General features: G+C 37.8%; 1 protein-coding gene across 1 annotated transcript; it reads right to left on the bottom strand.

Moving 5' to 3' along the window:
• Positions 1-7,885: 7,885 nt before the first annotated feature.
• On the bottom strand, positions 7,886-15,100 carry s100z (S100 calcium binding protein Z). The gene is made up of 3 exons (XM_038292522.1): positions 15,001-15,100; positions 14,728-14,900; positions 7,886-8,588 (listed from the first exon to the last, which is right to left on the bottom strand). Exons 2-3 carry the CDS (start codon positions 14,866-14,868, stop codon positions 8,433-8,435), a joined length of 297 nt encoding a protein of 98 aa, XP_038148450.1. The 5' UTR covers positions 14,869-14,900; positions 15,001-15,100; the 3' UTR covers positions 7,886-8,432.
• Positions 15,101-24,536: the final 9,436 nt, after the last annotated feature.

Genomic DNA, 24,536 nt, shown 5'->3' with positions numbered 1-24,536 from the left:
AAAAGTCAGAATTCTGACTTTAATCTCAGAATTCTGTTATATAGGTTTTGTTAGGCAACATAAATTAACACATTTTGGTGTCTTTACTGTCTTAATTGTATATTGATTTAGTAATTGCAGCACAATGCCAAGAAAGGAGGGTTAATCGTATGGAAAAATCTTAGAAGCTGTTCACATTTTATTTTTAAGTGATTTGTGAAGCGGGTATTAAAATAGCTATTATTTTATAGGCTACCATAAGTCATATCCACGTGACAAGACTTCCAGTCATGTTGCCCTAATACCCCATTATTTAAACTAATGTGGCTTATTTGTTTAAGCTATTATTATTATTATTATTATTATCATTATTATTGTCATGATGGTTATTATTATTATATTGTAGCCAGTCACAGCAGGGAAGCTCTATACCATCAACATCTACCAGGACAGGAGATGAGGAAGAGTTCAGGGAAAACACAGAGACAGAAAAAGACCAGGATGAGGGAGAACAGCAGGATGAGGGAGAGCAGATGGGTGAGGGAAAACAGGGAGATGAGCCAGATGAAAGAAAAAGAAAGATGAGCTTTAGTCTGTTCTGTTGGTGGTGTGACTTTTTTTCCATTGAAAACTCACGTTTAGAGAATGTTACAAATAAAAGAAACAACAGTCAAATTTCATTCAACATGCGTATATATTTTTTTATAATTAAGTGTTCCACGTGCGCTAAAAAGTACCCCCCCCCCCCCCCCCCCCCCCCCCACCTGCCCCCCAAAATGTCTGTGCACGCCTCTGATCATTTGATTATGTGGTTCTTCATCGGGGACGTCTGTTATCTGCATTTAAACAATCTAAAAATGCACCCAGAGAGCATTCTGGGTTAAAGGGGCCCAAAGAAATATCCTACGTTTCAAACCTGCGACATTTGAAGAATCTCCAAGATGCAATCACGCTGCTCTCTAAGTCTAAGGCTGTTCTCTAAAAAGCTTTGAGGCCTGCACAGAAAACTAGGATCTAAGATTAGGTGAACGTCATTAATTAGGTAACCAACTGTTTGCACTCAGTTTTAATTTAGGGTTAAGAGATTTTAAAGATGTGAAATATGAATGCACAATGCAGTTTTAAAAGTTTTATTTCAAAGAACGTTCCTTCTCCTTTGTATAGATATATTTATTTTTCGTGTATTGCAATATAAATAAAGAACATTGAGGTTGGTTATGAAATGACTAGATGAGAAAAAGGTTTCGTTGTGTTATTCAGTGGTGAGTAAGTGGACTTATGCTTGCTTATTTCCCTTTTTTGTAAAAAGAAGCGATCCAACATATTCAAACCTGCCAATGGATAACACATCCTGAGTGCTTTACACCAAATGCAGAAGTTTGTATTATTCGATTTGTCGTCCCTCTTTATGAACTAATCAAGAAATCTATATGTTAGCCAAGAGACTGAAAGCATTTTGCACACACACACACATAGAAGGAGAAATATACAGGTCACTCCTAATGAGTTATGAAACAAGCAGTGACGCACAAGGTGACGAAACAGAAGAATGGCCAGCATGTGGGAGATAAAGGCTGGAGGCATTTTTGAAAGACATTTGTCACAGGTGGCAGCTTTGTTTGGATGGATGACAGATGAAAGGAGAAACTGTCCTCACAACCTTTAAATGGAACCCATCTTCATTAGAAAACAGTGCTATTTATTCAGTTATATGCCGCCGTTATACCTGTAAGTTCAACACTTTGAACATTCTTCCATGCAAAAGGTATTATTGTCATTTTGTATGCACAAAGTATGCAGCCATGCAGCATGAGCACATTTCCCAAAATCAAATACATGTATCTGACTTCATTAATGCTTTACATTAACTTCAGGGATCAGGCTACAGGAAAACATATGAGCATTCAATTAAATATAAAGTAAAATAATACCCAATAAGTTTCAATAAAAATAGACTTCGTTAAAGCTTTTAAATCTACTTAGTCATGGATTCTGTCAGATATCATACAAGTATGAGATTAATGGATAGCCAGAAGGATGCTTAAGGGAACGTCTCAATGGATGAGGCAAAATTACTTGGACCACAACTGCTTAAATAAGTTAACCCTTTCACTTGCCTTTTGCTTCACACAGCTGGATTTACCCCAAAACAAAATATGCTTTTAACATTTTTGGAAGGCGACAACAAAAGATATCCCTAATTTCATTTATTCTAACCCAAACCAATCTGACATAGTAAATGTTCATAGGAGGAAGAGTATACCGCTTGGGGAATACTGGGAAATATTGTTTAACAATTAATTAACCCAGCTGACAGTTTCTAGTGTAATAATGCTCTAGTTATCCTCTATAGCTAGCTCTGGTCAGCTGTTGTGCCTCCACACTGTAACCTCTCCCCACCAGTTCCCCATGGGCTGTGGTCTCTTGCTGCTTTAGCCTCTCCCCGCCAACCCCGCTGCCATAACCTCCCCGCTGGCTCCCGGCTGTATTCTGCCTGTTATGCTAACTTGGAACTGATTCCTGAAACCGTTCTGGATTTACCTTCAGACCCTCTTCGGACCACTGATCTCCTGGTTCTGAATTCTGAGAACATCCTGGACACCAACTTTGGCTTTGCTCTATGGATTATCCTGCCTTCCTTCATCTGCTCGGTTCTGATCTCCTGCCTGTCCTTCGACCTCGGGGACTACAACGTCTTGGATTCTCTGGGCAGCGTCCGCTGCGTCTTGTTGGTAGCCGACAGGCTGGAAGCAATCTCGTCCCCTGGGCACAGACTGAACTTTAAGACCGGGGGTTCCTGCCTTTGACGTCCTCGCTGTTCACTGCAGATCCGTTAATTTAAAAAAAATGCTTTTTGAGATATCTGTATGTCTGCCTTGAATGCTGGGTCCTCTGTTCTGAGCTTTGAGAGAATAATCTTGCAAAAAATTGACCCATTGGCAGACGGAGCTCTGACGTCTAACAATGTATTTCTCTGCTCGAGTCAGGGATGCATAAGATTCTTGAAGACCTGCATAGTAAGGCTACTACCGCATCTACATCGCCTGCTGTCAGTGTCAGGCTTTTTGCACCCCATGAGAATCATTTTGTGCCTTCAGCATTCAGGTGTCATAATGCAGGCCTGGTGTGTGTCTCTCTCTCTCCGCAGGGCGTGATGAGCAGGTGCGATTCATCTCTGTTAATTTGGAGCCTACTTAAGGAGCTTGGACCAGGAGGGGGGCGTCAGTTCTTTCTCACTACCAGCGTGTTTCAAACCCAGCCAACTTAACCTCCAAGCCTGGACCTTCCTCATCTGTTGGATCTCTCAGGTCATATTCTGCTGCAGCCCTCCTCCAGGAGCCCACCTGCCTGTCCACCTTCCTACACACCATCACCAGAGAGAGAGTCTCAGTTTGCACCTGGACCAAGGACACCATCCTTCCAAGCCCAAACAACCTCAAACCCCGTGAGTTTAGCTTTCTCCACCATCCCACCTCCTCTGATCAGTTATTCACCATCACTCTTTTCCCCAAGCAGAACCCAGGAAGATCCTGCCAGATACCATTTCCTCGTCATTGTTAAATAAAGCCTTTTCCTTAATCAAACAAACTGTCTCCGTGGTTGTCCTGATTCAGAGTCGTTCTTCTCTAAACATGACATTAGGTAGGTCCAAAGTAGCCTTTATTATCTCCCTCCTAGTTGGAAATGCAGCTAGAAATAGTCAGACAATTGTCAGACAAGGGTAAGACATAGGGGTGTCAACAATATTCAATTCAGCGATGCATTGCAATGCGGCGCATGCACGATTCAGCATCGATGCGGCAACGTGCCATAATCGATTATGTCACTGTTTATTTTCTGGCCTCAAATGGACAAGTTGTGAAGTTTCAATTACTTCCTGGGGCATACCAACAACAATCAAGATGGCTGAGGTGGAGGGAGATGACCGCGATAGACGGGTAGGCCTAATTAAAAACGCACCAAAAGCTTGGAAAGCAGATATCTGGGCACATTTCGGATTTTAAGAAGTCAATGGGATTTTGATGCATCGCAATGCATCGTAGAATCGAATTGAATCGAATCGTTACCTGGTGAATCGTAATCGAATCAAATCTAAGGGCAGTGCCCATGCACACCCCTAGTAAGACAATACTAACAGCCAATACCTTCAGGTGGTCCCAGGGATTCAGCCTCGCTTTGGTCAGATTGCACAGAAATTAATGGGTGGTCTTTGAGGGGCCAACTACAAGCTAGCATTCACAAAGCCCTATCCTGTCCTTGGACACTAGATTTATTACAAGTGACATTAGACAAAGGTGCCGTAATTAATAAGAATATGTAAAGTGTTGTAAAATTGTAAGAATTATCATAGAATATATGTAATGAGGACCGGGCTAAACAGTGCTAGAATATTGTAAACTAAGTGTATTTAAGAAGCCTTGGTAGTGCAGTTAAAGATCAATAATTTACCTGGTATGAATCTGAATTGAAGTGCATGTGGTTGCTTCAGCGATGCTCTGTTGTTTAAATATAATTTTCCCCCTCCTCTTACCCATCTTGAACCTTTTCGCTTTATTTTCTTAACTAATGTAAGGGCAGCACCTTTAAAGGCACCAAGGACAGACAATAGATAAATCCAAACCATTTTTTAAAACTTAGCTGCAAACTTGAGGCTAGCATATTTTAGGGCACAACCAGGCAAATGTAGAGTGAAATCTTAAGAAATCTTAAGAAAGTGGGGGTCGTGAACATCAGGTTCAACCTTGTGAAGGCAGGGTGTGCCTAATAAAGTGTCTGGTAATTGTATATATGTATATATATTTTCATCACATACTGTCAGAAATGTGGTTATTTAAGCTGCATGCACAAAAATGTGTTCAGCTTATTAAAAATTTTCTTGAGCTCAGTTGACCCTTTCAGAATCCCTCTTTTTGGGTCCTCTTTTTCTGTATTTGTGTCCCTCATCCAAAGTCATTCTGTGGGGAAAAGTATACTCACTTTTTTTTTTGCATATTTAGTTTTGTGACTTTCAGATTTGTTTTTTGCACCTGAGTTGCATTTGCAACATTGTTTTCAGAATTGTTTTGTGATCTTTCTGTGTAATGGGAGTCATTTTTTCTCCCACACAAACAAGATGATTATAGTGACACAGGAAGCAATGAGTCAATCATGACTCAAACTTTATGATCTTAAGGAAAGGAAACTCTACTAGAGGTTTCTCTTTTTTCTGCACGTGACGTCCACAGGAAGAGGATAGCAATCATTAGAGTGAGAACATAAATATCCACATCTGAAAATCATGAATTGATGCTCAGCATTGATTACAACCTTTTTATAAATGCAACAAAAACATAATTACTTCATGGCATCTTCCTGCAGATGATTATCCAGTTTGATTGCTGCCAATCACAGACAAATTGCATTGTAATGAGGAGGGTTTTTGCAGGCACCATCTGCTTGGATAAAAGCAGCACGCTCACACTTTAATTTCAATAGTTTTCTTCTACGTCAGCACAGAGAATGTCAGTGCAAATTAGCTGCTTTTGGTATTTTGGGAAGTGGACCTACAGAGGAAAACCCTTACAGCCCGAGTCACTTTTGTCCTCGCTGAGCTGGGAACATTAACATCGCCTAAGGGGGGCAAGACATATCAGGGAGTTTGGCTGATGCAGCAGGACCCAGGTGGTCCGTCAGGACTGCTATCGCCATGCATCACTGGTACAAGCTGGGAAGTTATTTCCCTGTAAAAAACACAACGCCTCTAGCCCCGAACAATGTCAGGGAAGTCTGCACATCGTGTTTAGGGCTTTACATTCACTCATCAAAAAAAAAATTAAATTAATATTGAGTTTTAAATGGTTTCTTTAACTGGTTAATTCTAAAACGCAAATATGCTTTAATTTCAAGCACAACAGTGTATTTCTTTGAAGGTAGAATGATTTTACATCATTTAATTCGAACATCTTAAAGTTAGTTTTAATGGTTTAGATTATGGTCCCACTGCAACACAGGTATGTCAAAGTTTCAAATATCTAACACCAAGTGATCAAATTTGTCTAGGACATAAATTCATAACTGTTACCTTCAGACATGACAGAAAGCTGCAGCTAAGCTGGTTAGAAAAAAGTTTCAAGGTATAATTAGAAAAGATTGAGATTTTAATGTTTGTGAGACAAGGTCAAACCTAAAGTATGGGAGTGGTGGCTTTATGTTCTTGAATTAAACCAGCACTAGTGCATGACATAAGGTTGATTGAATAATGAGGAAGGACAGTTCTTAAACCTAAAGGTATAATGAACAAGTTATAACTGAAAGGGGATACTAACCCTATCTCAGAACGGGTTTTGAAACAGATAGTTTTTACAATGATCACTTGTAGACAATGCTAATCAGCAAACTCCAACACAATCAAAACAACTAAACTCAACTTCACAATCAAGATAAGATCTAAATTATAAAGCTATAATATGCTAGTGTATTTTTAATGAATCGGTTATTGAATTTTGCATTTTGATAATAACCAGATGCTCAAAGGAGCGCCTCTGCAGATCCTTCCTCCCAGCGGATGTTCAAATATAATCTTCGTCTGTAAAAGAGTTATATGGGTATATATTTATATCTTTATTATCTTGTGTGGTTGGTTATATATATATACATATATATATATATATTAAACTGTAACTGGAGAGTGTAACAAAAGTAATTTCCCTCTGGGATTATTAAAGTATTTCTGATTCTGAAATAAACTTAGAAAAAATCTTCGAACATGCTACTGGTTCCAAAAGTTCTTGATCTAATAGTCAGTGGTGTCAAAAGTACACACATTTGTTACTTAAGTAGAAGTATAGATACTGCAGTTTAAAAACATTCTGGTAAAAGTTAAAGTATCAACTTGACCTCTTTACTCTAGTAAAAGTGAAAAAGTATGTGCTCCAAAAACTACTTAAAGTATAAAAGTATAAAGTAACCTTTAAAAAAAATAACTGCCAGATGCCACTATATGAATTAAAAGCTCAATTTTTCGACTATTTCGAAAAATTCTTTGAGATAGAAATGTGGAAATACAATGAGTAGAAGTCAGAAGTAGGAGAAAAAATAAGTAATGGAGGAAAGCATAGGAACCTAAAAAGTGTACTTAAGTACAGTAAGTAGTATTTGTACTTCGTTGCTTGACACCCCTGCTAGTAGAGAATAATTTACAGTATCTATCTATAGTATTCTGATCAGATTCGGTGGGATGGGAAAGAAATTACAAACCAAGAAGTGAGTTATGCTGATTGACAATAGGCATGCCTGTAAACACTTGTCAAGATGTTAAATGCCCAGGTCCCTCTTGAAAATGAGATCAGATCTCAACAGGGTTTACCTGGTTCAATAAAGAAAAAAAAAAAAAAAGATATGGTTATTCTGAATGAGACAGGCTGGTCAGATTCTGTCTACCTTTCTTTTCCCCCATTATTTATTCAAAGCCGTGGGATCAATTTATGTCAGGCAGCATATCAAACCTTCCTCTAGCTAACCCTTGTTGGTCATGTAACTTTTTCAAGAGGAGACAAGCTAGCCAATGTTTTAACACATATATTTTCTTTAAAACAATCCACGTTAGCCTGTTAAATAACACATATGTGTGTCTCAATTTTTTTAGAATCATGCAATTCATTTTTAATGAATTTGCTTTTTTATAATCATGCAAAATATTTCAAGCTTAATTTCTTCTCTTGTTTATCTGCTCCAATACTCTCGCTCCTGTCTTTTATTTTGGTATGCTTTTAGATAAACTCACTTCAGTCTACAAACACTCATTTGTCGGATAAAATCCAATCCATGAGGTCCTATCAGCAGACAATGCAACAAGCTTCCATTCCAGATTTATGATGAAACTTAATACATGGCAAGCAGCTGGAAAGAATAAATTCTAGCAGTTAAGTCAAATGCATATGGTTTTATTTAAACAAACAAACAAAAAATAAATAAATAAAAGAGAAACGGATTACAGATTCACCAGGAAAGAAGCAGGCATCTAAACAAGAGGTGGAACATTCATTTAAAGGCAACACTTGACATGTTTACAGTGAACTTTTTTTTTTCCATGACTCTAGGTTAGCACAGCACAGGGGTTTGGAGAACATTTCTCCAGGGAGCTGAGAGGTAAGGGGAGAAAAAGGTTCTCTGCCTAATGAACCATCAGGGAAATATCAGATCTATATATTTGACATTTAAAGTTGAAGAAGAAGGAATGATTGGGGCATCTGCTGGGACAAAAACTCTAATCAGGATATACAGACATGGTTTTAGATGACGACGGTGATTTTAAAAGCAAATGTCACGAAACTAATTAGCAGCAACTACTCTATGGTACTGTATCTTAAGCAGAGAGTGTGAGAGAAGTCATATTCATATATGAAACCAAGAAGAACTGAGTGATTAAACGACAGATTTGAGATTTACATTTGTTTAACAGTGTATTCAGACATTTATTTAGCATTCCTGTTCTGCTCTTGGAAGAAGTCGTTGCAGGCTACGGTCAGGGCTGCAACCAACACCACAAACTCATTGAAATCCACCTCGTTGTCTTTGTTCGAGTCCAGGTCATTCATGATTTTCTCCACCAGCATGGGATCTTTCTGGGACTGTTGGCAAAAACAACAATGTTAAAAAAAGGGTAAACATCTGCTTAGATTTAACACATTTTTATTAGGATTATCACAGAGCCAGTAATATTGATTCCTCTGATCCCTCCTTCACCAATAAAAAAAAAACCTTCATTGAGTTTCCCTCCAGAAATTAAGCACTATGGTTGCTTATTAATATGATGCACACAATATTTATTTCCAGCATTTTGTAATGCAAAGAAGCATGATTAAAGTTCAATTTCAACAGCGGTTAAACTTTTAACAACTTGAGGAGGTAAGATGTTTAGTATTCTATACACTGGAAAAAATCGAAATCTAGATATGTCATTTTTTTCTTAACATAAGTGTATTTGTTCTTGGGTTGAGGAAGTAAAATAGACATCTTGCCAATGGAACAAGACAATTTACACAATTGCATCGTCTTATTTCAAGTGCATATTATCTAATTATCTTTTTTTAAAGAGTAAAAATACTAATTTCATTGGCAAACTATATCATTTACCTACTCAAATTAAGGGTAAATACACTTAATTTAAGAAATGTTTACTTATTTCTAGATGTTTTTTTCCTGTGATACAGACACCAGCCTTGCTGACAGTCCAATACCATGCAATATTCATGAAGGTATTTTCCCCATAATAGATAGTATCAGTCTTTGGACACATACTCTAACACAGAAAAAAGTAACACAATATAAACTTTGGCAAGATGGATCAAATAAGATGTGAAACACCTTAGATTAAGTGTGATATTATTCCTTAACTGAAGAACACAGTGAAGAGGTTATGCCAGTCAGGTGGAGACGTTTCCAAAGTAAAGGGGATTGTGCTTAGATAAATTGTCAAGTGTAGGAATAAAGCACGTTAAATGTTTCAGTTTGTTATAACATCTAAAAGAACATAAAGTAGAGTTCAAAGACAATCTTGCTGCTCAAGGTGCTCACTCAGTACCTTAGCAATGATGACCTGTCCTTATCTGTTGTTGATAATACATGTTTTTTTTTTTTTTTTTTATCTTTGTCTGTGAAATGTAATGAAGCCCAAACTTGCCAACTGTCATTTGAGTACATAACTATTGTTATGTACTCAAATGTTGGTACTTGTATTTAGTTTATGAAAACAGGGCATTCCTAGTCTGGCAGTAGAGCTGTTGATGTTGCCATACTGATGGTGACAGTAACTTTAACATCTCCTGTTTTTATTCTGAGGGGCCCTGCTGTCCTAACTTGCCGTTGCGCTTTGATTACTAGTAGTAAATTAATACTAATCTCTGTCCACTAGGGAGCCGAGTGAAAGTCCTGAGGGACGTTTCTGATGGCAGGTTTAACAAACTTAGACTCAAATCCTCAAGTCTGAATTGATCTGGCCTAAAGTTGGAAACTCTGAGTTTTCAGTTTCCCAAAGGGTGCTGTGAGTTAGTTTAATCAACTCTGAGTAGGTACACTCAGAGTTTAGTATTAATGTGACAAGTATGAAAAGCCATTATCAGGAGAGCACTGATTACATGAGTCACAATTAAAAGACAGAGAAATATTATTACAGCTGCAAAGGAGAGGGAGATAGTGTAGGAGAAGATGGCTGTTCGAGTTATTGCATAAGTTTACATGAAGTCCTATATGGCAGGCTGTTTTAATATTTAATAAAAGTGTTCCTCTATGTTGTTCCATTTGTGGATCACTAAAATAGGTTTCTTCCTGATCAAAATCAAATTTTTAGTCTGAACTGAATTCTAAATGAAATTTTTTGCAGCACAAACGGAATTACAGAAAGTAAAAAACAAAATTGCACAACTAAGAATCAAGTTTCATATATCCAGAAATGTTTACAAATTTTAGGTGTCCATTTTGATATTTATCAGCTGAACTGAATATGTATTTATATCTGAAATCCTTTTTTTTCGTGATCAAAATAGTACAAATTATTACCCGTAACAACAGAAATATGGAGATCTGAAATTAATTTCTAGACATCCAGAGTGTTTAGTTTAGATGTGAATAATGTCTTTTGGTTTGAAATTGTCATTTTGACAAGGAAAACAGTGTCTTTCATTTATCAGAAATACGTATTCAGACAAACTAATGACAATCAAAATGGCCTGCCTGTTGTAACCACTATAACATTAAAAGGGAGAAAGCTAGTTTACCGCTTAAATGGTATCAAGGTATTATATGCATTAAGTGCATCTGTCAGCAAGTGAACATGAAGTATAAAAACGTTGCTCTAACGGGTAGGACCTTTGCATCATCTTGTGAGGGACCTCCTCATTTTATTTGTGTCTTACATCATGCAGTAAATACTTAGTGAATTTTACTGTGCGGTTGTTTCTCTAATGTCGTTATCAGATACACCAATATGCTTTCACCAATATCCGGTTCTGTTAAATATCTGGTAAATAGGGTCTGTGTAATGCTGTTTGGGAGGATGGATAAGGTCTGGATGCATGTGATTGTTCGCAAAGAACTACAAAAAAATCAGGACATAAAATAACCCGATTGGCTTTAAGGAGGATGAAGACAGAGGACACTGAGTTTATTGAAGAAAACCTGCTCCTGAGCAGGTTAGCTCTGGGGAGGATGTTACTATGGTAACAGAAACAGAGGCTGAGTAAACTCTCTTTGTGAAATGGAAAATTCAGAGTTTCCCTGATTTCTGGTTAAGAAAACTTCAGAAAATCTGCTTTGTGAAACAGGCCTCTGCTGAATGGGCCAATCAACATGCATGTCCTTCCACCTGGATGAATGAGAATCTTCACCAGCAACATGCATGTCCTTTTTTAGCTTTCTGACCTGGAAGGCAGTTTCAACATTTCACAAAAGGTCCAAACAGACACTAAAGGGTAGTCTTTTCAGCTGGGAAAATGTCAAATTGTGCCATACCTTTATTTTTAGAGAGTGTCAAAAAACACAAGACACTGGGTGGATATTCAGGGAGGAATGTTGCCGATGTAGTAGTGAAAGATACATAGAAGCAAGAAACTCCACAATATACATTTTAGTGGATGTACAGAATAAGATTTAAAATAATTTGTATTTTAATTAAACATATACGTTTGTCATAATCATCATTATTTTAAAGAATGTCAAATGTATGTTAAGAGCAAACATCATAAAACATTTTGACTAGAATTTAAAGTTGTTAATATTTGTAATATTATCAATAATTACATCAGCTGAGTCAAAGTTGTGAACTATTATCTAACTTGGGGTTATATGATTTTTCATTGGAGGAAGGTTTGAAGTTTTTATTTTGTATTTATTGTAAGTGCAAGTTAAATCTCTTATTAAACTGAGTATTTTAACTTTAAGGTGTTGTTTTTATGTGAAAAACAAATCAGATCTGTAGTTCTTAGCATTTACATTTTACTCTGTTAGAATAGATTTAAAAAATATTTGAACTATCTCAGTTTGGTTTTCTTGATAAACAGTGAAGATGTTTTTCATCAATGATGTTTCTGCCAAAAAATATTTGCAAGTTGCTGCAATAGAGAAATTAATTTCTATTTATAAATCCTGTTTGCAATAAAGGCTGAACCTGAGATCAGATTTAAATGTTGTGTGTAAAAATAATGAAATGTAAAAATAATGAACAAATATTGCATGTTGTGTTCAATGTACAGCATCAAACAGGTGGATCCAAGCCATTTCATTTAGGTAATCAAACATAACTTTGCCTTTTTTATTTTTTTTTTACTTGAAGTATACATTATTTACAAGGATTAAGACCCCTTAGAACCCCTGTAGAGATTAAAGTTGACCCCTTGCTCATACTGGCTCCGGTGCAGTTACCGAGCCGACGGAGACCGCAACTCCCGCACACCCCCTCTCACACCGCCCTTTTGACTACGGTGCGGTGCGGCTACGGCAACAGGTCCGGAGATTTAACAGAAGTTCACTTGAGTTCACCTAACTTCACGCGATAACACGGCCCAAATAAAGGATTTTTGCGAGAGCTTGTTGCGGAGGGCTCCGGCACGCCGCAAGGATAGCTTTCTTGCGGAATTTTCTGCAGCGCCGGAGTGTCTCGGTAACCGCAGCCGGACAGCTCAGCAGCCGGTGAGAGAGGTTTACGTCTTTTTAATGACTTGGAATCACTGCGGCGCCGCACCCACCGCACCGCAACGGTAAGACCGGAGTCGGTGTGAGCCTGGGGTTAGCCTGGGGTGACTTTAAATTGTCGCAACATGTTTCCTCAGACTGGAAACAATATGAACCTTTTTAGTAGGTTATGAACAACATTAGTCTGTGCTGAAAATAAAGATTTAAAGTGCTGGTGAAGATTCTTAGTCATTCAGGTCATAGTCATTAAAAAATAGTTATAAAAAAACAACAATTCAATAGACTTTGTTTACCAAGTTGGAAGATGTTTTGCTTCCCATCCAGGAAGCTTTCTCAATTAAGCTTCCAGGATGGGAAGCAAAACCTCTTCATACTTGGAAAACAAAGTCAAGTGAATTGTTTTTTTTTTTTTACTTGAAATTAAGTTCTGCAGTTTCATTTAGCCATAGGTGCAGTAAGCTGCTGTTTAGGGCCCCATAGCCATCAGGGGCCTGATGTACGGGCTGGACTTTTACCAGAGATCGTTTATTTAAAGTTTTCTGATTTGTTTACTGACAGGATGATCCACAGGTACGGTATGTGGATGCAAATGGAAACAGCACATTTGTTGCAGCTTTTGACAGTGCTGCATACTCTGTTGCTACTGACAACCAGAACTCTTCCAGCATACATGCAGAGAACTAGCAATCTGTAAGGTATGATCAGAGGGGAGATCAGCAGGGCGTCCTGCAGCTCTGATGACAGGTGATGTGCGGTGAAGGTGGTGAAAGTTTGACTTATACCAGTTGTATTTTTTCGGCCTGTAATAATTTAGGGAACACTTATTGAAACTTTAAAGCAGGCCCCTGATGTGAGAGGCAATAATTCCTTCATAGTTTGAATGGTTATGTCATAAATCTCTGAAAAGATCTCCAGCACTGGAAACATTTCAACATTTCCGCCATCCAGTTTTCTCTCAAATGCTGTTACCTTACTAGTCAGGTTTGTTGCCGTTATTTTGCTGAAGCCTAGTTACAGTCGACAGTAATTGGTATTCAGTAATAAAATGCCTGTTTGAGACTAACCACTCACCACTCTTATAATTTCCGCTCAGAAGCTAAATTGTTTTTTTTTTATTTACTTTTTTCCAAAATAATTTGGCAAACCCCAGAAATCATCTTGCGACCCATATAAGGGTTGGGACCCCAAAGTTGAGAATGCTGGTGTTGATGATCTCAACAGGAAGAGAAGTCATTGCTTGAAGAAGGGTGGAAAATTAAATGAAATTAAATGCCTTAAAAGCATTTTAAGTAGTAAATGTCATGTACTTTATATAAGGTGATCTACTAAGTTTAACAAACGTCTATTTTGGCATAAACTGACCGTGGACCTTTTGTCCGGGTTGCATCATGTCTCAGGGGTGATTTTGGCTCACATGTCTGTGATGACATCACAAAGATGCCTATATTTGGATTTGATATGAGGCGGCTTGTGATGATGAGGATGATGATACTGATTTATGAGCACCTGAGGCTTCCCATCCATGTGGATGGGAGGGGGATAAGCAGCAAGCAGAAACACATCTGAAGGTGTCTGAGCGTTCATGCCTCGGCCGTTTCTGACTTCAATCATTTGAAATTGCAAGCTTTCCACCTTGCTATCACCCAACCCCAGAGTCTGGACTTATCTCAAATGACCCTATTTATCTCCTACTGCCTGTCCTTTATTCTGCCAGTGTGCTATGATGTAAGAGCAGCAGGTACTCTCTGACTGCAGGATAGCAATCGCTGAAAATCAATTTCCTCTCACAAGGTGAGAATGGTAAATTATCTGAAAACGTCATTGCTTCATTTAATGTTTGAGTAGGTAAGACAATAACTCCTCAAAAGTGCAAAATATCCTCAAGCGAGTTACTGCAATCAAGATCACTGGATAAAACAAAACAATAAAAATAAGAAAGGTAGAAAAAAAATCAAAAAGCATATTGTTTTTTTTTTCTTTTCTTATTACTTAAAACTATCAAACCTAATGCAAGAATATGAATCATAACAGAACAGATTAGAAAACAACATAATATATCGAAATAGGGAATATTTACTTTACCATGAGGAAGTCCGTGAGCTCGCTGTTCAACAGCTCCTTCAGCTCGCCTTTATTCAGCTTGTGCTTATCTCCGTCATTACCAGAGTAGTTGTAGAAAACAGTTATCAGTGCACCCATGGCACCCTCAAGCTGGCTCGGCATTCTGCTGGAAGAAGAGTAACTCCTGGAGGCTCCTGAAAAAGGAAAATTCAATCACATTTCAGGTTTGGGAAATAACTGATAATGGCTAAAAGTAATAAGCTGATCTCTAACATGTGATAAGTTTACTCTAACCTAGTTAGAATCCTGTTGCAGGGGTTGTGCCACAGAGTACTTGTTTGGAAATGAGGAGAGGCCAGACGAGTGATCCTCTATCTTTGTGGAGATAATTAATTCCACAGGTGAGGAACACATGGTAACTGTCTATCTTTCCAGATTTAATCAGTGCGGTTAAGTGAAAAACAAAACATGCACCGGCGCAACCCAGGAACCCCCAAGGGCATTCATCATGGCCTGAGCCACATAGGGGCCTTTACACACGTCTGCATCACTTGATACACCCCAGATGTGTCTCCAGTGCAGTGCAACACTTTATCAAGAGGACGATAGGTTGAGACCTGTATCTTCTGTTAAGGAACAGGTTTGTTACAAATGTTCCACTTACTTTCCAATATGTTAAAACAATGCAGATGCAATCCTTAACCCTTTATCAGCCAAGTTACCATTTTGGTAAATTAGATATAAACACCACTTTGCAGCCAACAAGGCAAAATTCTGAGGTCAAATGTGGCCTGCAGGGTCTGCAAGGTTCACCTCTTTCTAAAAGCCGAGTGTAAGTATATCGCAGAATACCACCAGTAATCAGATGTAACTTACTCTGTTTGATATAATACCTACTGTAGTTTAAGTAAAAAATAAAGAATTAAGTTAAAAACTGAATAAGCCTTGTAAATAATAGAAAAAGCTCTTTTAAAATGTTGATTTAAAAAGTGAATAAGCTAAGTTAAAAAGAAAAACATAGCCATTTCCTTTAACAGCATTAATTTTACGAAGGTTATGTTGTAACAAAAAATGTATTTGGTTTTTGTGTGAGTGCTTTTCAGGAATTTCATACCAAAGCATTCTCTGGATTTTTCATACCATATTAGTGACTATTTTGAAAATTCAATTTTTGCAAATCTTTTGCAATGAAAAAAACTTTTTTTAAAACAAACTTATAAGGTCTTTTTCTGTCCTCCAATACTACTGAGTGACCTATACAGGATTCCACCTTTATTACCCTGCTGGTGTTTTAACCAATTAGTCATGTTACTATTAACTGTGTCTGGGATAATAGTGATCATTGTGGTTGCTGAGGGCTGTAAATGCCGTGCAAATACAAATACTGCAAAGACAAAATTAGACTAGAAAGGACAAGAACCAGATAAACGCACCAACTCAAAAACACATGCAAAAAGAAAATGCTGCAAAGAAGAAAATCTGCAATTTCATAAGTTACAGAGCAGTAGAGCAGCAATGCCCTGCAAACACAAACCCCACTGAAATTATATAAATGATCCAAACATTAAAACACATAAAAACACATGCAGAGGAAGAAAGTTGCATGCAAACCATGGCTCTGTTCTGAATCCTGGGCTGCATCCTCCAAGGACGCGGTCTACCTAGACTGGATCCTTCGAAGTCCTTGAAAATAAGGAGACCGGAAGTGTTTTGGCTGTGAATTGAACAGGTCTTCCCTTTAGCGGGTTTTACCACCGTATGCTCTGTTGCATAGCAACCGTGAAAGTTGCTTAGCAACCGTGACACACAAAGCAGGAAAAGAATGAATACCCAAGTTTTCAAAACTTTTTGTTTATTTATTTTTTATTATAAAGTGAACAAAGACTACACTCATCCAGAGTGTAATAAAGGTGCCAACCACCAGGAGCAGGAACAAATCAAATCAAATGTAATGATAGAAACCTTAGTCAGTTAAATAACCTGCTGCTGTCATTCTGCACATCTCTGATGCTGCTGCTATTTTCAGATATCCATCACTGTAAAAATGTCCATAGCTGCATATTGGTTATTTATTCCCCAGTTTTATATTGTTAAAACACTTTACAGAATTGTATTGTTTATATTTTAACTCTTCCCTATTATGTTATTCTTATACATTTTTCTAAGGTCCACATTTGTGTGATCATTTCAATAATCTTTCTGCTGCTGTATATTTGCCCATTGTGGGACAATAAAGGGATTTTCTATTCTATAAAAGGGGTAGAAATATATACCGGTAAGTAAATCTAAACAATGTATGTATAAAAATATATCTGCAAAATCTCTAACATTCAACAACAAAAAATACTTAGTTAATCATATTGTGCAAAACAGCTATAGAAAAATTTTACTCCTATCAGATTTATAGTTCCCACTCTGCAGATATATATTAGAATTTGTCTTTAAATTCCAGCCAAACCCATTTACACAGTAACAGATAAAAACCTTTAGATAAACCAAACATAACCGCCACATATCTGACTCAATAACCATTAACACAACTATTTTCATTAATTTCAGACGAAACTATTCACAGACTGGATTATATTAAACTGAACTTCCAATTTTCACCACTGTTCGGTGCCAAGTAACATTTCCTCTGATCACGGAGCAGCCGGCTTGCTTGGTCTCGCAATGAATCCTGGGTAAACCAAGGATACTGAGGACACATCGGACCCATCCTTCAAATCGGGTAAAAAGGACGCCACATAACGAGGACTCTTGGAATCCGACCAGACCTCGGCACCGCGCTATGACGCATCCCAGGTTTTCGAACAGAGCACATAATTCATATTGGAAGGTCTTCAGACCACCAGAGGGGGACGATCATTGACTCTTATTGGACCAGATATTACTAAAAATCAATGCCATCTGGAGGGAAGAAAGAAAAGGCATTTCTTTTAATGTTTTTTTTTTTTTAAACAGTCTCTCTTAGCAGGCTATTTATGTCTTTACTTATTGTCTGGTTAATATACTTGATAATTTCATCTTAGCAGTTTGCAGCACTTCCACTATGTGGAGCTAGTTTGCAGCTTTTCCTAAGTTGCAGTTATTTTACTGCTTGCAAAATTTTCGTTTGCATGAATTTTATGTTAACATAATTTATGTATTTACAGCCAGTTTTGGGCCTTCAGGGTGTTTCCACTTTGCTGCTCTCTATCTTGATTGTAGCACTTTCTTTTTTTATTATCTTGTTCATTTTTATTTTGTTAGTTTAGTTTTTGAGTTTCCTAGTTTCATTTACATTATTTTCAAAACGCTTTTTGTATTAGCTGTGAACTCTGCCTGTGTAAATTCTCAGTCATTCGGGTCACGGTAACCACAAAACAGGCTTGAATTGGAAAGCAACCAGACTTTTGTTCCGTTTTTTTAAGACGTTTTGACACCTATACAGGGAATCTGTCGATTCTGTTTGTTCGCACCAGAGAAATCTGTAGTTGGACCATTGACATATTTAAGAAATATGGAGGTCCATCCTACTAAACACATTCCAAGTCAGATACAAATCAACAGAGATGGCAAAAGTACTCACTTTCCGTACTTGAGTAAAAGTACAGATACTTGTGTTAAAAAATACTCTGGTAAAAGTGGAAGTACTGATTAAACTTCTTTACTCAAGTAAAAGTAACAAAGTACAGGCTTGTAAATTTACTTAAAGTATAAAAGTAAAAGTAGAAACCACTTTTTTCATGCCGTTGCCTACATTTTAAATGGATGTCTGCCAATAGGACTAGATCTCCGTTGTGTTCATTTTCAATCATCTCGTCGTCCATACTACTATGCTAACGCCACCGCCACCAAGCTGCAATGATTTGCCGCGAATGAATACCGCCGAATCTGTCGATTCATCTTGTAGTGGTGCGTCAAATGCAACGTAGATTCCCATCCAATTAGATTGAATTTGGTATTGATGACGTAAAAAAATAATAACGGTAACTCCATTGAAATGATTCAACACTAAAGTAACGAGCCAATTTTTTAAAACGTAAGGAGTAGAAAGTATAGATATTTGTGTAAAAATGTAAGGAGTAGAAGTAAAAAGTCGCCATAAAAATAAGTAGTAAAGTAAAGTAAAAATATCAGAAAAATCTACTTGAGTACAGTAACGAAGTATTTGTACTTCATTACTTCCCATCTCTGCAAATCAAGTAGCCATTCTTGATTGTTAGAACCCATGCACAACAAAAGACTGCAACAATCTTCACGGGCCACCCGAAGTATTGCAACAGGATGGCAAAGAGTCTTTATACAATTACAGCAAAACTAAAAACACAGCTGTGCCTAAATATTGTGGCATGTGTATAACAGATATAATACTAACAGCTACCAGAGAACATATCACAGAGCCTTTAAATGAACTTGGGTTCAGAGGGTCAAATTAGGCAACTTTCTATTTTATTCATGTGATATTTTATTTTTCATGTTTGTTTTAAGTTATTTGAGATATATTATGTAAGTGAGGTGCGCTATATATGATAAAGCTAAAGTAATTATATTGAATATAATTCTTATTATCAGCTCCAATGAAATGGCTTAGAACCTCATCTTCCTTTCATGGACAAACTTCCAATATCGTCTTATTTTAATATGGTAGAACCAAAAAAGTTTTCACATCCTAACATTAGCTCAAGACACTTTGTAGATCACCTCCAATATGCAATTAAACACCCCTTAATTTTAAATATTTAAAGTTCAAGTCTATACAGTCTAGATCACTTAGAGACACAAAAGTGAGTTCCTTTTGGAAGCAGTGGAATAATGCGTCCACAAGCAAGAAAATATATTGTTCCGTAAGAGGTATTGTTTACATTTTTAACTGGTTCAAGTCATTCCATAGTTCATCCAGGAGCTTAAAAATGTTATTGTGGAAATTAGATATATATATCTACAAAAAGAAATTTTGTTCAGTACAGCTCTCAAGACATTTCCATTTTTAAAGAGCAGAAGTGATAAAATGTAAACATGGTGATAAAATGTTGACATAAGACTGATATATGTATATTTTTTTTTTACTTTTTTAAAACCCCATTTTATACAACATTTAAGACATTGGCAAGAGTTATCTAGCATAGCCTGAGTGCTCTGATTGCCTGATACCGACTAGCTTCTGCCTTTGGACCTCTGAGCCAGCCTGTCCTTATTTTGATCTGTTTGCCTGACCTTTCTTCGGACTCCTGCTGGATTCTGCCTGCTTTCAACCCTGGATCTGTCCAGTTGGATTTCCGAGCGGTACCTTCGGAATCTCTGATATTCTGGCCTGGACTCCTGTTTACCTCATCTACATCGGCTTTGACTTCACCTTCTGGAAACTCCTGCTTAACCTCGTCTTCTTGCTTCTGCTCGTCAGCCAGTTCAGCAGCCTTCTTAGCTTCTGCTCCTGGAACTTTCTACGTGGCATCCGACGCATGCTGAGGGAAATCATCCGGCTGGGTTCCACTCCTTCCTCTGGGCTCAAATTAAACTTTAAAGCCAGGTTAGTGACACACACACGCTCGTAATCATCCTCTGTGAGATTAATGTGATCACAAACCTGAGTTTTCCCCTCTAAAGAGATTCTGGCCTTTTTCGTTCTAGCTGCTGAGTCGCAGATTTGAAGTCTGCCAATAAACGCTAATGTAATTCACATCAGTGTGTGTACCTGAAATTCAGGGTCCAATGTTGGGTCTGGGTCCATAACATTTTTTAGTAATGACAAAGGTAGGTGTCTTGAATTCTTTTTTGCATTTTTTCCTTTGCATACGCAATATTTTTTTACTTAAATAAGAACAGCTTTATTGGTTGATTAGTTTTATATAATGTGCAGGTATTACTTCAGATGTTAACAACATATTTGTGTCTCTATTTATTTATAATGTTAAAAATGTGAGAAAATGTTTTAGTGTTAAATTCCTAATTTCTGTTCTTTACTTCTCCCAACATGTGAAGTGCTAGTAAAGATACTGTTTAACCCTTCTTATATTAATCCAGTATAAACTACAAGGAAATATAGTAATATCATATTGAAGCCTGCATCGATAGGCACTGTTTTCCGTTTCACCTTGTGTTTCCAAGTTGTCATGCTCTCATTGTTGGGTTTATTTTTAGCAACCACCCCTCTCTTCCTTTGTCATTCTATGTCCGATGGTCCTTCTCAATCGCTCTGTTCCTCCTCTGTCAATGTGTCACAACTGACAGTGGAGAATAACACCCTCTTTAGCCTTCAACAACCTCAGTCTACACCTTAGGGATGTAAGTTGTCAGGTGTACCTTCAGTTTTCTTCCCCACTGCCATAAAGGCAATCATTTTCCATTTGTTAAAGTGATTAAACTGTATCCCCTTCAGAGCCACAGATGGTAAACGAGCAGGAAGAAACATGTTAGGTCTAAAAACATTAACCCTCTCATAATCCAACACAGATGTTTTAAACAGAAAATTGGAAAGCGATTGTTTTCCAATTTTAATATATGATTTGGTTTTAATGTGTGATTTGACAGGAATTTTCCATTTTATTCAAATTGAGCAAAAATATTTAGAACTTTATTTCTGCATTAAAACAACATATCCTATTAACAGCTAACAGTTTATCCACTTTATCAAAAAATAAACAAATTTGTAAATTAATTATTAACCTACTTAATTCAATTATTCAATGAAATCTGAACATCTAAAACTTACTGTGCCGATTTTCATAAGTCAGAAAAAATTAAATAGGTTTAAATATCAGATATAGGAAACCATGTTATGTAAAATAAATGGGTAGCAAAAAGAGGTAACTGTAAACACCAAACTATTTACAGATTCTCCTGGACATACATAGTACATAGAATTAAAAAGTTATTTTTTTCCCCTCTCTTGTTCCCCGCAGTGATAGAACATGGAGCACAATAGTAATGAAGATCAAGATAACGAGTAAAAGCAGGGAATGAAGATGAAATCCAACAATTCAAACCACCCGATGACTCATAGCCTGTTAAATATAAATTTGCTTAAGGCTACTTAATTGCTTATTCCAGAGGGTTTGACTTCAGTCTACATAGGAACAACAAATCACCTTGTAGATTTGGCCACAAGGGTGGTTGTATCATACAAATAAATTGTTAGAAAATCGTGATTTCGTGTCGTGATTTCTAGATTTTTTTTTTAGATTATGTCTCTCACAGTCGAAATGCTCCTACAATGACAATTTCAGACACCTCCATGATTTATAAGTGGGAGAACTTGCAAAATAGCAGGGTGTTCAAAGTTTTTCTTTTTCTAAGGGTCTACGTTGTCTAAGACAGTATGCAGGGAGCTAGCAACCCCATCAACAAAATCATCAATTTGTGAAGGGGAAAACATTCAATGTTTGTCCTCTGCAGTATTGTTCAGTGATACAGAGTAGAAAGAAATATAACTAACTTCAGCGTGTTTGACCATCCAATCACAGACCTGATTCAGTGGCGCATCAGATGTTTGTAAAGTGAACTTCCCTGGAGAGACAACGTGACTGCCAATGCCACAAGAAAAGACGGTGGGCCAATCAGGAGCTTGTGGGCGGGGAGGTGGGCTTCAGCTTGAGCTGCAGTTTCCTCTTGGTCCAAGTGCTCAACAACTGTCTGTTTGGTGTGGTGTAACACTGTTTTCAGACAGTAAAATATGCACGGGACAATAAGGAGGTTTTAAAAAGGCGTGCAACTGCACGCTTTGATTTTTGTTGACAACAACTATGCCTCGCTTAACATACGTCACGCACTCCGTTGCTCTTATTGGTTGTAGGTCTATCCAATTGAGTGCAGAGGCATTTTTTTTCCTGGTTCGTTCAAAACACGCCCCATAATCACAGCTCTATGGAGCAGTATCAGACTCATATTCTGACTAGAATTGAGTAGGACTACGTCAGGCTAATAAAGAGGAGCTGCACCATCGAAAATGGGATGGATGCCGTCTCTCTGAATCTGTCCATGCTTTCCCCAAAAAGATTGCCTATTAATAATGTAGCCCACATTTTTCACAACACCACCTAAACAACCAGCAGTTGAATGACGATATGCAGATAAACATGTCACCACTGGTCAGACCAGGTACAGGACAAAAGGAAATTAAGCCCTACATTGTTTTGGCACACTTATGTGGCAACGTCACCTCAAACCAAAACAAAATCAGAAGAAAACATGCAACACAGCAAACCCAAACTAAATCCAACAAGAAAAGCAAACAACTTCAAATCAGAAAAACAAGACATGAAACCAACTTCAAAAGATTCTTCTACAAGGTTTTCATCCAGGGCATGCGAAGCAGCCTCAGTGGGACGGTTATGGTCCTGCATGGACCTAACTGCAGAGCTACAATAGATGAGGCGCGGCAGGCCATTGCCCAGCAGCTGCTGCTGAAAATGCCCAACTCCCATTTGGCCGCCTGAACCCTCCAGTTGGTTCTAGCGTCGCCAGGCTGGTTTCTGTACATATTTTAGAAAAAAAAAGTTTCCTTGGTGTGCTTTTTCTTTTTTTTTGCATAATTTTAATTGTGTTCCATAGTTGTGTGTTTAAACTTTAGAGTGATGTTGTCTGCAAATGTTCAGTATTGTGTTTTGAGTTCCTCATTTTAATTAAAATAATGTCTGTTATGAAAAAAAAGAGCCACATTACCACACTTACACACCAAAACAATACCAAGTTTAGTGACCTCTGATCAGCGTAAACAGGTGTCATTACCACCAGCGTGAATAACAATCCAAAGTAACTCTGACCATATGCTATAAATGTATTTATATATACATTCAGTAGGTATGTCACAGATATTCGGTTAAGACTCCATCCATCCATCCATCCATCCATCCATCCATCCATCCATCCATCCATCCATCCATCCATCCATCCATCCATCCATCCATCCATCCATCCATCCATCCATCCATCCATCCATCCATCCATCCATCCATCCATCCATCCATCCATCCATCCATCCATCCATCCACTTCCTTTTATTCGTCAGGGTCTGTGGGATTGGTGCCTGTCTCCAGCAGGCACCATTGGACAAAAGTGGAACATTTTGAAACGTGTGCATCCATTCAGATTTGAGGTTAAACTAACAGCACTCCAGAAAACAGAAAAAAGAATATATTGATTGATTAAGTTAATTGATTTCACAGTGGGGACATTTACTCATTACATCAGCTCAATTAGTCAAATGAGAAGAATGTGCCAAAGGAGGAAAAAGGGGCATGGGGTATTGTACACACAGTGCTTCCACATAAAACAGCTTTTTTTTTTTTTTTATTTAACATAGACGGATATTTATATGTATATCTACAATTGTTGCACTGGGTGTCAGATATAGAGAAACAGGTTATTGCACAGGGTATCAAATAGTAATTGCACATCATAAATTGTACAAGTTATTGGCATTGTAGTGTCGCATTGTAGAGTCTGGTTGAAGCAGGGATGAATTACCTCCTTTAGCGCTCCTTTTTACAAAAGGTCTAAAAGTCTTTCAATAGAGGAGCTGCTCAGTTCCTCTACAGTCTGGTGTGGAGGGTGGAAGGTGTTGTCCATGATGGGTGTAAGCTTGGACAGCACCCTCCTCTCAGCCACTTCCTCCACTGAGTCCAGAGCTCAGCCTAGGACAGAAACAGCTTTTCTGACTTGTTTGTTCAGCGCTGCTCTGCGCTGCCAGGGGTCCAGCAGACAACAGCGTAGAGGAGGGCTGATGCAAGTAACATGTGGTGGTTGTAATTTAATGTTCCAAAGTGTCTCTTTGGCTTCAAGACAGGACTGATATAAAACACCATCAAAAAGGGGTTTAGGGTCCACCTGATCAAGGCTTAGACGTATTC

Source organism: Cyprinodon tularosa, unplaced genomic scaffold, assembly GCF_016077235.1.
Source record: "Cyprinodon tularosa strain WSP-4 unplaced genomic scaffold, ASM1607723v1 ctg313, whole genome shotgun sequence".
Classification (NCBI taxonomy): Eukaryota; Metazoa; Chordata; class Actinopteri; order Cyprinodontiformes; family Cyprinodontidae; genus Cyprinodon; species Cyprinodon tularosa.
This window is presented reverse-complemented; position numbering and strand designations above follow the sequence as displayed.